At 45.2% G+C, this 14,142-nt stretch overlaps 1 protein-coding gene and 1 long non-coding RNA gene across 3 annotated transcripts in view; one reads left to right on the top strand and one right to left on the bottom strand.

Moving 5' to 3' along the window:
• The window catches only part of WEE2 (WEE2 oocyte meiosis inhibiting kinase), a 52,537-nt gene extending 40,957 nt beyond the window's left edge, over positions 1 to 11,580 (top strand). For both annotated transcript variants that reach the window (XM_056517762.1, XM_056517761.1), the window contains 7 exons: positions 2,851 to 2,972; positions 4,136 to 4,282; positions 5,743 to 5,838; positions 6,724 to 6,809; positions 8,674 to 8,844; positions 10,671 to 10,813; positions 11,216 to 11,580. In XM_056517762.1, coding sequence (XP_056373737.1) covers positions 2,851 to 2,972; positions 4,136 to 4,282; positions 5,743 to 5,838; positions 6,724 to 6,809; positions 8,674 to 8,844; positions 10,671 to 10,813; positions 11,216 to 11,366 — 916 coding nt within the window. In that variant the 3' untranslated portion in view covers positions 11,367 to 11,580. The remainder of the gene's footprint in view (positions 1 to 2,850; positions 2,973 to 4,135; positions 4,283 to 5,742; positions 5,839 to 6,723; positions 6,810 to 8,673; positions 8,845 to 10,670; positions 10,814 to 11,215) is intronic.
• Positions 4,291 to 14,142, bottom strand: part of LOC130267686 (uncharacterized) — a 14,819-nt gene continuing 4,967 nt past the window's right edge. The window contains exons 2-3 of the long non-coding RNA XR_008843243.1: positions 6,690 to 6,800; positions 4,291 to 4,425 (exon numbers count right to left, since the gene is read on the bottom strand). This is a non-coding gene — a long non-coding RNA (uncharacterized LOC130267686). The remainder of the gene's footprint in view (positions 4,426 to 6,689; positions 6,801 to 14,142) is intronic.

Here is a 14,142-nt window from a genome sequence, read left to right as displayed (position 1 = left end):
TGTAGACCCTAGAGAAGGTGTTGGATCTGATGTAGACCCTAGAGAAGGTGTTGGCTCTGATGTAGACCCTAGAGAAGGTGTTGGCTCTGGTGTAGACCCTAGAGAAGGCGTTGGATCTGATGTAGACCCTAGAGAAGGTGTTGGCTCTGATGTAGACCCTAGAGAAGGTGTTGGCTCTGGTGTAGACCCTAGAGAAGGCGTTGGATCTGATGTAGACCCTAGAGAAGGTGTTGGCTCTGAGGTAGACCCTAGAGAAGGTGTTGGATCTGATGTAGACCCTAGAGAAGGTGTTGGATCTGATGTAGACCCTAGAGAAGGTGTTGGATCTGGTGTAGACCCTAGAGAAGGCGTTGGATCTGATGTAGACCCTAGAGAAGGTGTTGGCTCTGAGGTAGACCCTAGAGAAGGTGTTGGATCTGGTGTAGACCCTAGAGAAGGTGTTGGATCTGGTGTAGACCCTAGAGAAGGTGTTGGATCTGATGTAGACCCTAGAGAAGGTGTTGGATCTGGTGTAGACCCTAGAGAAGGTGTTGGATCTGGTGTAGACCCTAGAGAAGTTGTCTTCTCTAGGATCTTCATTGAATCAACAACTTCTCTAGGGTCTACATCAGATCAACACCTTCTGTAGGGTCTACATCAGATACAATGTCTTCTCTAGTGTCCATGTGATAGCCTGGGGGATGTAGGGTATGGGGAGTGTAGCTGTGCAGTAATTAAAGGGTGCTTGTTAACCCTTGCTATTTGTGACGCCAGGGTGAAGGCTCCTCAGTAATTCTTGTCCTACCGCCACCCTTCCCAAGAGCGATGGGGAGGTAGAGAATAATAGAATGTCCACAACCAGAGAGTTTTCTGAAACAGGTATAACTTTTACTGAAGATTTTCTGCAAGCTTCATAAACTGAACAGTCTCTATGCATACAACTTCTTTCTCTGGAGATTGACAAAGGTTGGGACTTTAGCAATTTAGAGTCTTTAGGTATTAGGCGCTGTTCCACTGGATTTAGGGGATTTAGTTGCGGTCCAGTAGTCACGCTAGCATTAGCTAGGGTTGCTTAGAACTCACGGTTTTAGTTCTGCTGAGGCCGGTAGGTGTTGAGGCCTAGCGTGTCTTTGAAAGTTGCGCAGATCCGTCCTGCTAGTCCGGCATCCACGAGAGCAGCAACCCAAGAGAGCGATAACTAGCTACAGCTCCCTTATATGTGCAGGGGCTGGACTAGTGCTAATTGGTCCATACTTGTGTCAATCACCATTACAAAGATTTGTGGGTAGCACCTGACCCAAGGACCTCCTAAGGTCCTTCAACATACCATAGAGCTTACTAACATGGTCACATGACCGAAGGTCCTGCGACGCTAAACAAGGTACTATACATTATATGAGATATACACTATTAAATATATACATGTATTAGCATTAAAAAATTAGACCCGATGTAGAGCATATGTGGCCCCTGTAGAAGACGGTTGATCAGATGAAGACCCTGGAGAACATGTTAGAGCAGATATGGACCTTAGAGAAGATGTTGAATAGATGTAGATACTAGAGAAGATGTTGGATTAGAGCAGATGTGGACACTAGAGAAGACATTGTATCTGATGTAGACCCTAGAGAAGGTGTTGGATCAGATGTAGATACTAGAGAAGACATTAGATTAGAGCAGATGTGGACCCTGTAGAAGACAATTGATCAGATGAAGACCCTGGAGAACATGTTGGAACAGATAGACCCTATAGAAGATGTTAAATAGACGTAGATCCTAGAGAAGATGTTGGATTAGAGCAGATGTGGACACTAGAGAAGGTGTTGGATCTGATGTAGACCCTAGAGAAGGCGTTGGATCTGGTGTGGACCCTAGAGAAGGTGTTGGATCAGATGTAGACCCCAGAGAAGGCGTTGGATCTGATGTGGACCCTAGAGAAGGTGTTGGCTCCAATGTAGACCCTAGAGAAGGTGTTGGCACAGATGTAGACCCTAGAGAAGGTGTTGGCACAGATGTAGACCCTAGAGAAGGTGTTGGATCAGATGTAGACCCTAGAGAAGGTGTTGGCTCAGATGTAGACCCTAGAGAAGGTGTTGGATCTGATGTAAACCCTAGAGAAGGCGTTGGATCTGGTGTAGACCCTAGAGAAGGTGTTGGCTCAGATGTAGACCCTAGAGAATGTGTTGGATCAGATGTAGACCCTAGAGAATGTGTTGGATCTGATGTAGACCCTAGAGAAGGTGTTGGCTCAGATGTAGACCCTAGAGAATGTGTTGGATCAGATGTAGACCCTAGAGAAGGTGTTGGCTCAGATGTAGACCCTAGAGAAGTGTTGGATCTGATGTAAACCCCAGAGTAGCTGTTGGATCTGATGTAGACCCCAGAGAAGACTTTTCCAATCCTATGCCACTAGTTCCCTGGTCCTCCAATGGTCTGTTTACCGAGCTCCAAAGATTACATGGTTTCGACACATTAGCGCTGCAACAAATTGGCGGATGCAGCAGTGCCACTGACGTGTCGACACTGCTGAAATTACAGCTATTGGCTGTGATGACACATCATCTTTGGAGCTGGGAAATTTAGCTCGTAGAGCTACAAGAAACCTGGGGGGGGGGGGGGGGTACGGTACGGTGAGGTATTCTATTTTTGACCAAAGCTGCAGGATCACCTATCTGACAATAATTTATCATGGATTAGAAATTGCAGCATGCAGTATCAAATGCCATTTTATGGAAATTGACTTTATTAGAGGCAACGCTTCAGAGCATGGAGGCACCATACGGTGACGTCACTCAAACGAGCACTTTCAAGAAATTCCTTTGTCAAGTTTTGTCACAAAAGCTTAGAACTAAAGTCCATTTCTGGTTGCAGGCAGCTGGCGTTAAGAGAAGTGTATGCCCATGCCGTGCTGGGCCATCACCCACATGTCGTGCGATATTACTCTGCCTGGGCAGAAGACACCCATATGATCATACAGAATGAATACTGCAATGGTAAGGCCGGGGAGATGCCGCACTATGGGTGATTACTGATTGGTTACAGGGAACACGTCGGCTATAGCAGGGTTTCCCAACCAGGGTACCTCCAGCTGTCAAAAAACTTCAACTCCCAGCATGCCCGGGAAGCCTTTGGCTGGGAGTTGTAGTTTTGCAACACTTGAAGGCATCCTGGTTGGAAAACACTACACTATAGATTTGTCTTGCACTTAAAAGGTGCCAAATTGAGAGAACCTCTCGTGATCTTGTTAAATTTTATAATCCTCCCGGTTCACGGCCCCCATCATGATAAACCACCCCTGCCTTTATTTTTATTTTTTAAGGGTACCTTTCATCAAAAAAAAACTTGATATATTATAGATTAATGGATGCAGAATAACTTTCCAATAGCATGTTATTAAAAAATATACTTCTTTCTATTTAAAAAAAAATGACCACTCGGGGTCTCCCTACCAGTCCTGGCCGCAAGCCTTTTTTTAATTTATTTATTTTTATAGATTTCAGACTCATGCTGGAGTCCTAAATCTCAGACTGCAGCCGGGACACAGACAAGCTCAGCACTGCTCCCCGGGAGCAGTGCTGAGCTTGTCTGTGTCCCGGCTGCAGTCGGAGATTTAGGACTCCAGCATGAGTCTGAAATCTATATAAAAAAAGGACTTGAAGGTCATTTTTTCAAAGTGGAAAATTAAATAGAAAGAAGCATATTTTTTAATAACATGCTATTAGAAAATTATTCTGCATACATTAATCTATAATATATCAAGTTTTTTTTTAATGAAAGGTGCCCTTTTAGTTTTCTACCTTGATAATTCTCAGAATTTTCTGCTCAGTCTGTCAGATTCACAGGCTAGGAAGGGGCATTACCTAGCAGATGTGACATCATCTGAAGCCATACAGGGGAGAACTTCCGCCCTCACTCTGCTACACACAACCCAGAGCAGTTCAGTGTGAGATGAGCTATGATTGGATAAGGCTGCAAACACACACACCCCTCAGCATTTCCTGCTTTTGGACATCTGCTAGGCCAGCAAGAGTCCAAAGTCTGTGCAAAAGATGGGGGGAAAATGTGTCCTGGACAAATAGGGAGACACCTAGTGGCAGCTTTTTAAACACAAATAAAACATAGTAAAATTAATATTTTATTCTATACTGTTTGTCAGGTGGCAGCTTGCAGGACCTGATCACAGAGAACTTGAAGAGCGGGCAGCTGGTGATGGAGCAAGAGCTGAAGGAGATTCTTCTACAAGTGTCCATGGGGCTGAAGTATATACACAGCTCCGGCCTGGTGCACATGGATATTAAGCCAAGTGGGTACATTATATTGCTTGTCAGCTCATCGGGGCTTCTGAAACGAATGATAGACTGCTCTGGTACCGCGCTCCACCCGGACCGGAGGATGCCGCACCGACATCGCAAATGTCCTGCTCGAGATGGTGCTCAGTCTGGAGAACTGTAGTATAGTTGAATTTGAAAAGGCGGCAACTAGACGGCACTCACCATACAGTAGGATACTTTAATCTTCAGTTGCAAAACATGCAACACAGGTCAGGGAGTCAGACAGCGGGAGACGCACCGGGACGACCGTTTCGTGCGTCATGACGCACGAAACGGTCGTCCCTGGTGCATCTCCCGCTGTCTGACTCCTGACCTGTGTTGCATGTTTTGCAACTGAAGATTAAAGTATCCTACTGTATGGTGAGTGCCGCCTTATTTTCACATTATATTGCTTGTAATTTAGTTGCCCCATAATTGAGACATACATCGGAAACGTTCCGACAGGTCTGAATTCCTTTGGAAGTTCGGGCATGTCCAATCTTCTGCCGGAATCAGAGTTAAAGGGGTACTCTACTGGAAAAAAAAATTCTTTAAATGAACTTCTGCCAGAAAGTTAAACAGATTTGTAAATTACTTCTATTAAAAAATCTTAATCCTTCCAGTACTTATCAGCTGCTGTATAATCCACAGGAAGTTCTCTTCTTTTTGAATTTCCTTTCTGACCACAGTGCTCTGTCCATTTTAGGAACTGTCCATATTAGGAGCAAATCCCCATAGCAAACCTATCCTGCTCTGGACAGTTCCTGACATGGACAGAGGTGTCAGCAGAGAGCACTTGTGGTCAGACAAAGGAAATTCAAAAAGAGAAGAACTTGCTGTGGATAATACAGCAGCTAAGTACTGGAAGGGTTAAGATTTTTTAATAGAAGTAATTCACTAATCTTTAACTTTCTGGCACCAGTTACTTCAAATTACTTCTATTAAAAAAATCTTAACCCTTCCAGTACTTATCAGCTGCTGTATGCTCCACAGGAAGTTTTTTTTTCTTTTTGAATATCCTTTGTCACACCACAGTGCTCTCTGCTGACACCTCTGTCCGTCAGAAACTGTCCAGAGCAGGATAGGTTTGCTATGGGGATTTGTTCCTACTCTGGACAGTTCCTAAAATGGACAGAGGTGTCAGCAGAGAGTAGGAAATTAAAAAAAAGAAAAGCACTTCCTGTGGAGCATACAGTAGCTGCTAAGTACTGGAAGGATTAAGATTTTTTAAATAGAAGTAATTACCAAATCTGTTTAACTTTCTGGCACCAGTTGATATAACAATTTGTTTTCCAGCGGAGTACCCCTTTAAATTAAGTCAATGGGACTGTATTTCTATGCCAAATTTCAGCGAGGGCATTTTATCGCCTTTTTCCTCAGTGTGAACGTTCACGAATATGTAGAGACCCCTCCACTGTTCTTCGTGTAACCTCTTTTGCTGTTCTTGTTCCAGGTAATATCTTCATCTGTCGGAAGCTGACTGAAGTGGGACAGGAGGACAGTGATGGCGAGGATGAGATTTCCTCCACCAGCGTCCTGTATAAGATTGGTGTGTACCATATATAGTGCGACGCTACTAAGAGGGGTTTATTTACTAACGTGGTCCTGACTTTTTTTTTTTTTTTCTCGGGTTTTGCACCCAAATTGTGGTGCACGTTCCATGCAACACAATTTGCCACCAAAAAAAAAACAAAACCATCCATTGTACAAGAAAAACCAGAAAAGGGGCGTCGTCCCGAAAAAAGGGGCGTGTCCCCGACAGTTTAGAAAAATCCAAAACATATTTACTAAGGTTTCCACAGAAAATGTGGTGGATTTGAGCTGAGGAAAACCCCACAGGTCAGAACATGTGTAAAAAAAAAAAATAGTAAAAATAATAAAAAATAATAAAAAATAATAAAAAATAATAAAAATAATAAAAAATAATAAAAAATAATAAAAAAATAAATAAAAATAAATAAATAATAAATAATAATAATAATAGAGAAAAGTGCAAAACGTAGGGAAACCTTAGTAAATACCTTGTGAAAATACCTGTCGGAAATCAAAACTAGAAATGAGCGAACTTACAGCAAATTCGATTCGTCACGAACTTCTCGGCTCGGCAGTTGATGACTTTTCCTGCATAAATTAGTTCAGCTTTCAGGTGCTCCCGTGGGCTGGAAAAGGTGGATACAGTCCTAGGAGACTCTTTCCTAGGACTGTATCCACCTTTTCCTGACCACCGGAGCACCTGAAAGCTGAACTAATTTATGCAGGATAAGCATCAACTGCCGAGCCGAGAAGTTCGTGACGAATTGAATTTACTGTAAGTTCGCTCATCTCTAATCAAAACCCATAAAGAGAACTCTACTCTTAGATACTAAACCCCAGTGTCCTCCTGGGTATATAGGAACTTACTGTAGGTTTTAGGTACTTCTCGTCTTGGTTTCAGGTGATCTCGGTCATGTGACTTCTATAACAAACCCACAAGTGGAGGAAGGAGACAGCAGGTTCCTGGCCAATGAGATTCTTCAGGAGGCAAGTACAAAATATGGGGTTTGTTGGCCATAATGAAGGGCTCTGACGTGGCCATATTTGAGTTGTACTTTTATATGTAGCAGATCAAAGCATAGTGGCATGGGCCATCAATATCTGGTTAGGGGTTAAAGGGGTATAGTGTTGAGCGGCATAGGCCATATTCGGATTCGCGAATATTCGCGAATATATGGACGAATATTCGTCATATATTCGCGACTATTCGCATATTCGTTATATTCTCGATATATTTTCGCATATGCGAACATTCGCGTATGCGAAAATTAACATATGTGAATATTATCACATACAAAATTAACATACGCGAAAATTCGTATATGCGAAAATTAACATATGCTAATTTTCGCATATGCGAATTTTCGTACGCCAGTCTCACACAGTAGTATTACAGCCTTCTTTACACCACACAAGCTGGAAGCAGAGAGGGGTGATCACTGATGTGTACTGTGAGGAAAAAAAACGAATATTCGTAATTACGAATATATAGCGCTATATTCGCGAAATTCGCGAATATGCGATATTCGCGAATAATATTCGAATTGCGAATATTCGTGAGCAACACTAAAGGGGTACTCCGGTGGAAAAATATATATTTTTTTAAATCAACTGGTGCCAGAAAGTTACAGATTTGTAAATTACATCTATTAAAACAATCTTAATCCTTCCAGTACTTATTAGCTGCTGAATACTAGAGGAAATTATTTTCCTTTTGGACCACAGTGCTCTCTGCTGACATCTCTGTCCATTTTAAAAACTGTCCAAAGTAGGAGAAAATCCCCATAGAAAACATATGCTGCTCTGGACAGTTCTTAAAATGGACAGAGGTGTCAGCAGAGAGCACACTGGTCATGATTAGAGATGAGTGAACTTACAGTAAATTTGATTAGTCACAAACTTCTCGGCTCGGCAGTTGATGACTTTTCCTGCATAAATTAGTTCAGCTTTCCGGTGCTCCCGTGGGCTGGAAAAGGTGGATACAGTCCTAGGGGAGACTCTTTCCTAGGACTGTATCCACCTTTTCCAGCCCACCGGAGCACCTGAAGGCTGAACTAATTTACGCAGGAAGAGACATCAACTGCCGAGCCGAGAAGTTCGTGACGAATCAAATTTACTGTAAGTTCGTTCATCTCTAGTCATGATGTCAGCAGAGAGCTGTGTTCCAAAAAGAGAATAATTTTCTCTCTAGTATTCAGCAGCTAATAAGTAGAGATGAGCGAACTTACAGTAAATTTGATTCGTCACGAACTTCTCGGCTCGGTAGTTGATGACTATTCCTGCGTAAATTAGTTCAGCTTTCAGGTGCTCCGGTGGGCTGGAAAAGGTGGATACAGTCCTAGGAAAGATTCTTCTAGGACTGTATCCACTTTTTCCAGCCCACCGGAGCACCTGAAAGCTGAACTAATTTACGCATGATAAGTCATCAACTGCCGAGCCGAGAAGTTTGTGACGAATCGAATTTACTGTAAGTTCGCTCATCTCTAATCCTATTCCCTATCCTTTGAATAGGGCAATGTTTCCCAACCAGGGTGCCTGCAGCTGTGGCCAAACTACAACTCCCAGCATGCCCGGACAGCCGAAGGCTGTCCGGGCATGCTGGGAGTTGTAGTTTGGCCACAGCTGCAGGCACCCTGGTTGGGAAACACTGGGATAGGGGATAAGATGTCTAGGGGCGGAGTACCCCTTTAAAACACAATTTGATGGGATATTGGATTATTTTTAATGGAATTTCCCTTTAAGGACAAACGAACCCATTCCTTATGTGCTGCCCCTGGTGCCAGGATCCCGTGCAGATGGTTAATATGCGGAACTATAGACGCAACATTTGTGATTTTTTTTTTTCTTTCAGGATTACAGCCAGCTACCCAAGGCCGACCTCTTCGCTCTTGGCCTCACTATTACGGCGGCAGCTGGCGCGAGCCCTCTACCGTGCAATGACGACAGCTGGCACGACATCAGAAAGGGCAACCTGCCAGAGATTCCGCAGTCGCTCGCTCCTGGTTTTCTCGACCTCCTTAAGGTACGGCGGCACTTGGTTATACAAAATACACGAAGGTGTCCTTAGTGACAGTGTTAGGACTGATGTTCTCCAGGGGCGAAGATTAGTGACGAGCGGTAGGGGCCATATTCGAATTTGCGATATTTTGCGAATATATTGACTATTATTTGTCCTATGTTTGCGACATTCGGATATCTGCTATGCGAAAATTTGCATGTGAAAAAAACAAAAAGAATAATACTCGTCATTACGGATATATAGCACAAAATTCAAAATATTGGCAAAGTAATGATATTCGCGATAAAAATTGGCATTCCGAATAGCCGTGCTCAACACTAGTGAAGATGACATCTATCGTGGACCAGTATGGAAGGTGATTGGGGGGGGGGAACACGAACGTTCAAATTGTGGAAATATTCCTGGAGCTACGTGGGCAATTGACTATGGCACAAACATTTGCATGTTGTGGTGGCAAAGTCGTCCCTCAAGGGTCTCACCTGGGCCCCCCCTCTGCTACATCACACAAGTATTTTTGTCATTGAGGCCTAAGGGTTTCCCCCGTTACAATGGTTTCCCCCCGTTACAATGGTTTCCCCCCGTTACAATGGTTTCCCCCCGTTACAATGGTTTCCCCCCGTTACAATGGTGTCCCCCCGTTACAATGGTGTCCCCCCGTTACAAGGGTGTCCCCCCGTTACAAGGGTGTCCCCCCGTTACAAGGGTGTCCCCCCGTTACAAGGGTGTCCCCCCGTTACAAGGGTGTCCCCCCGTTACAAGGGTGTCCCCCCGTTACAAGGGTGTCCCCCCGTTACAAGGGTGTCCCCCCGTTACAAGGGTGTCCCCCCGTTACAAGGGTGTCCCCCCGTTACAAGGGTGTCCCCCCGTTACAAGGGTGTCCCCCCGTTACAAGGGTGTCCCCCCGTTACAAGGGTGTCCCCCCGTTACAAGGGTGTCCCCCCGTTACAAGGGTGTCTCCCCGTTACAAGGGTGTCCCCCCGTTACGGGGGTGTCTCCCCGTTACATGGGGGTGTCTCCCCGTTACATGGGGGTGTCCCCCCGTTACATGGGGGTGTCCCCCCGTTACAAGGGGGTGTCCCCCCGTTACAAGGGTGTCCCCCCGTTACAAGGGTGTCCCCCCGTTACAAGGGTGTCCCCCCCGTTACATGGGTGTCCCCCCCGTTACATGGGTGTCCCCCCCGTTACATGGGTGTCCCCCCCGTTACAAGGGGGTGTCCCCCCCGTTACAAGGGGGTGTCCCCCCCGTTACAAGGGTGTGTTCCCCCCCCCCCCCCCCCCCGTTACAATGTTTTTTTTTTTTTTTTCTGGACTAAAAACTGACCAGTTGGAATGGACATTTACTGGTAAAACCCCTGTATTACCGAATCGTATGCAATGAATTCCTGTCTACTCTTTACCTGTACCAGGGTTAGCTGCTCCATTGGACACCACGTAAGGGCGGCTCCATGTTACTTTTTTAGGACATTGTTCTGTACAGGGCCCTGAAGAAGCTCCTGTCTTCTACATAGACAGTGATTACAGCTCCAGCAAATCTTTATTACTTTTATATGTAACTATATTAGTTATCTACTTATCTTTAATCCTCCCTTTTTCCTATTTTTGGATGACCTTTTGGGGCTTCGGAACAAATTACAGGTTTCCATAAGAGTTATGGTCTCAACATACAATGGTTTCACCATACAATGGTCGTCCTGGAACAAATTAATATTGTAACTTGAGGGAGCACTGTATAAGACCAGTGTAGAAGCCCCGTTCCATGTCTATTTTTACATAGGGTGCCCCCCTATGGTTCTGCCCTAGTAGTCACTTCTCTATTGTCGGCCATCTAGATGTTGATTCATCAGGATCCCGCAGCCAGACCCTCGGCAGCCACCCTGGTGAAGCATCCGGTCCTGAGAAGATCTCATGGAAAGGCAGCCCAGCTCCAGAAACAACTCAATGTAGAAAAATTCAAGACCGCCATGCTGGAGAGGTGGGTGCGCGGCTTCTGAAATGGCTTCTTCTACTGGTCAATAAGGGGGTAAACACTGCTTTTTGGTGCATTTTGATGGCAAGGGCAGAAGGGTTCCTTATAGGGGTTGTTAGGGCCAGGTGGATTCCAAACCAATCAGGCAACTGTCCACCCCACCTCCACAAGTAGGGGGGGGAGGTGTCTAAACACTGCACCTGGTCATCTAATTAGGCTGCTGGGGGTCACCCAGGTGACTGACTTGGGTTGGGATCAGTCACCCGTTGAAATTTTATGGGGTTATCCAGGATCAGAACAATAAAAAAAAAGCGCCACCCCTGTCCCCAGGTTGTGTGTGGTATTGCAGCTCAGTTTAATTGAAGCTGACATTTTTAGATTTTAACAATTTTGTTTCCTTTTGCACAGGGAACTTAAAGCAGCAAAACAGGCCCAGAATTTCGGAAAGGACGAATGCACGGATCTTCCCTCCAAGTCAGATTTACTGTGTAAAAGCAGGAAGAGACTAGTGGGGGGCAAAAATGCCCGATCATTAAGCTTCACCTGTGGCGGCTATTAAGCGTTTGAAGAACCAGAAGTCCCAGCAAGTTTCACAAGGTGGAAACTTTCTATATCCAGGCTACGTTCTGTATAGTGGAGCGGGCCTCATTCCTACGCGTCTCCAATGACCATGCGTCCTTATCGCGGTCTGTAAATATGGCTTCCTCCTGCACCGTTCTCTATAGATGTGGCTTTAAAAAATTTTTTTAAATATTTCACATTTGAACGTGTAAATGCACTTTTTGTTTTACCTTTAAATTATCTGAAGTTTTTAAATAAAATTTTAACTTTGAATATTTATTTATTTTTTTTAAATCAATTTATCATTATCAACTTGGGAAAACCATATTTTGGCCAAATGAAGACTCTGAATTTGTCCTGCTATGAATGGTCTTAGATCGCAGTGAACCAGGGCGCCTCCAGCTGTTACAAAACTACAATTCCTGGTGTGCCTTCTTGGAGTTGGAGTTCTGCAACAGCTGGAGGCACCCTGGTTGGGTAACACTGCTCTAAGACCAACCTGGGGCTTCAACCTAATAGGGGATTCACTGCCTACTGAGGGTTTTTACCATTTATAGAGGGATTACCTGTCTTCTGGGGGGGCTTCTACCTATACAGGGGTTTCTTTGCCTTCCTATCTTCTGGGGCAGCGTTTCCTTACCAGGGTGCCTCCAGCTGTTGCAAAACAATGGCAATAATGATGGGGACCACAATCAATACCAGCAGCTCAACAGAGTAGGGGCCCCACAGGTCAGATAGTGGGGGTCCCAGTGGTCAGACCCCCTCCAATCAGACATTTATCCCAAATCCTGCAGAAAGGGGATACATTTCTTACCACTGGACAACTTTTGTGGGTCATAAACTTGGATGGAGCTGAAATGCAGTACCACAAATGGCCATGGACAAATGGTGGCACTACTGCAAACCCCCCACTAGTGGAAGCTGCGGGCAATCAATGTAATAACTTATAGGGGATAGGTTTTTACTGGACAACCCCTTTAAGACCCCCTGCGATCTACAGAACAGGACCCTTGCTTCCAGTGAGGTGTGCGCTGTAGACACTACACATTCCATTGACTTCTATGGGAGTGCCAGAGATGCCAGTGGTCACCCCGCATTCAGACCCCCTGCGGTCAGCTACTTAGTGTTCATTGGGCAACTCCTTTAAAGTCTTGAGAAAATCCCTTTATCAGCTCTCTCCAGGGTGTGATCAATGGATGTGACTGCTGGGGCCCATACAGATCATAGGGGGGGGGCAGGTCCTAAAGCTTTCTGCTCTATTCATAGTCTTTAGAGATGAGCGAAGTTACAGTAAATTAGTTTTGTCAAAAACTTCTCGGCTCGGCAGTTGATGACTTTTCCTGCATAAATTAGTTCAGCTTTCCGGTGCTCCCGTGTGCTGCAAAAGGTGGATACAGTCCTAGGAGAGTCTCCAGCCACTGGAGCACCGGAAAGCTGAACTAATTTGTGCAGGATAAAGCCAGCAACCACCGAGCCGAGAAGGTTTGTGTCGAATCGAATTACTGCGAACTTTAGAAGACTATGGGGGAGATTTATCAAAACCTGTGCAGAGGAAAAGTTGTCCAGTTGCCCATAGCAACCAATCAGATCACTGCTTTCATTTTTCACAGGCCTTCCTAAAAAATGAAAGTGATCTGATTGGTTGCTATGGATAGAGATGAGCAAACTTACAGTAAATTCGATTCGTCACGAACTTCTCGGCTCGGCGGTTGCTGACTTTTCCTGCATAAATTAGTTCAGCTTTCCGGTGCTCCGGTGGGCTGGAAAAGGTGGATACAGTCCTAAGAAAGTCTCCTAGGACTGTATCCACCTTTTCCAGCCCATGGGAGCACCAGAAAGCTGAACTCATTTATGCAGGAAAAGTCATCAACTGCTGAGCTGAGAAGTTCGTGACGAATCGAATTTACTGTAAGTTCGCTCATCTCTAGCTATGGGCAACAGGGAAAGTTTTCCTCTGCACAGGTTTTGATAAATCTCCCCCTTAGGATGAGTGAAGTTATTAAGAGATGAGTGAAGTTAGTGTGGTGCAGGGCAGATGTTGTTACCCTAGGGGCAGATGGCATTAACCCCTTGTATTTGTGACGCCAGGGTGTGGTTTAGCCTATAACCACCCGAAGGTATACCGCTGGATCCTGGGCGAGGCACGGGGGGCAATAAAGACTCAGATGCCAAGTTACGGACAACGGTAGCTTTACTGAGGGTAGACAGATGGTAAAGTCTATACAGTTCAGCCAGGGCCCAAGGAGGTGACCAGTGGCGCAGAGACCTTAAGGGGTTGCTGGGACTTGTAGTAGGACAGGACAATTGAATGCAGACCACGCTGACTTGACTTGACTCATAAAGCTGTGACTTTATCTTGACTTGATGGCGGCTGCAGGACTGGACTTTGAGGTCTCCAACACTCTGGACACACACACTAGACAAGACTGCACTGGACCTCAGCCGAAGAGAGAGAAGCTCCACCCAGGGCTTATATGGGGGAGACTAGCAGGGAGCCCATAGGTCACTCTTGGGGGTCACCTGGTCACTGGTACCTCCTGGGTAAAAATCACATGACATATCACATGGTATAACTCTTAAAGCAACATTACATTTTATAACACTTAAAAACATATTTACAATTGGGAAGCAAGTGCAGGAGCCTTGGGGACACTGAAGGAGGCCGCCTGACAGGACAGCAGGAGCACAGGGTAACACCTCCCATACTGGGCCACCACACTAGTACAGCACCCGGCTAACTTTGGTTCTCCCATAGACAATAAATGTTGTCTCAA

The sequence above is a fragment of the Hyla sarda genome, chromosome 4, assembly GCF_029499605.1.
Source record: "Hyla sarda isolate aHylSar1 chromosome 4, aHylSar1.hap1, whole genome shotgun sequence".
Classification (NCBI taxonomy): domain Eukaryota; kingdom Metazoa; phylum Chordata; class Amphibia; order Anura; family Hylidae; genus Hyla; species Hyla sarda.
Note: the sequence above shows the minus strand (reverse complement) of the source record. Positions and strands in the feature narration are given on the sequence as shown.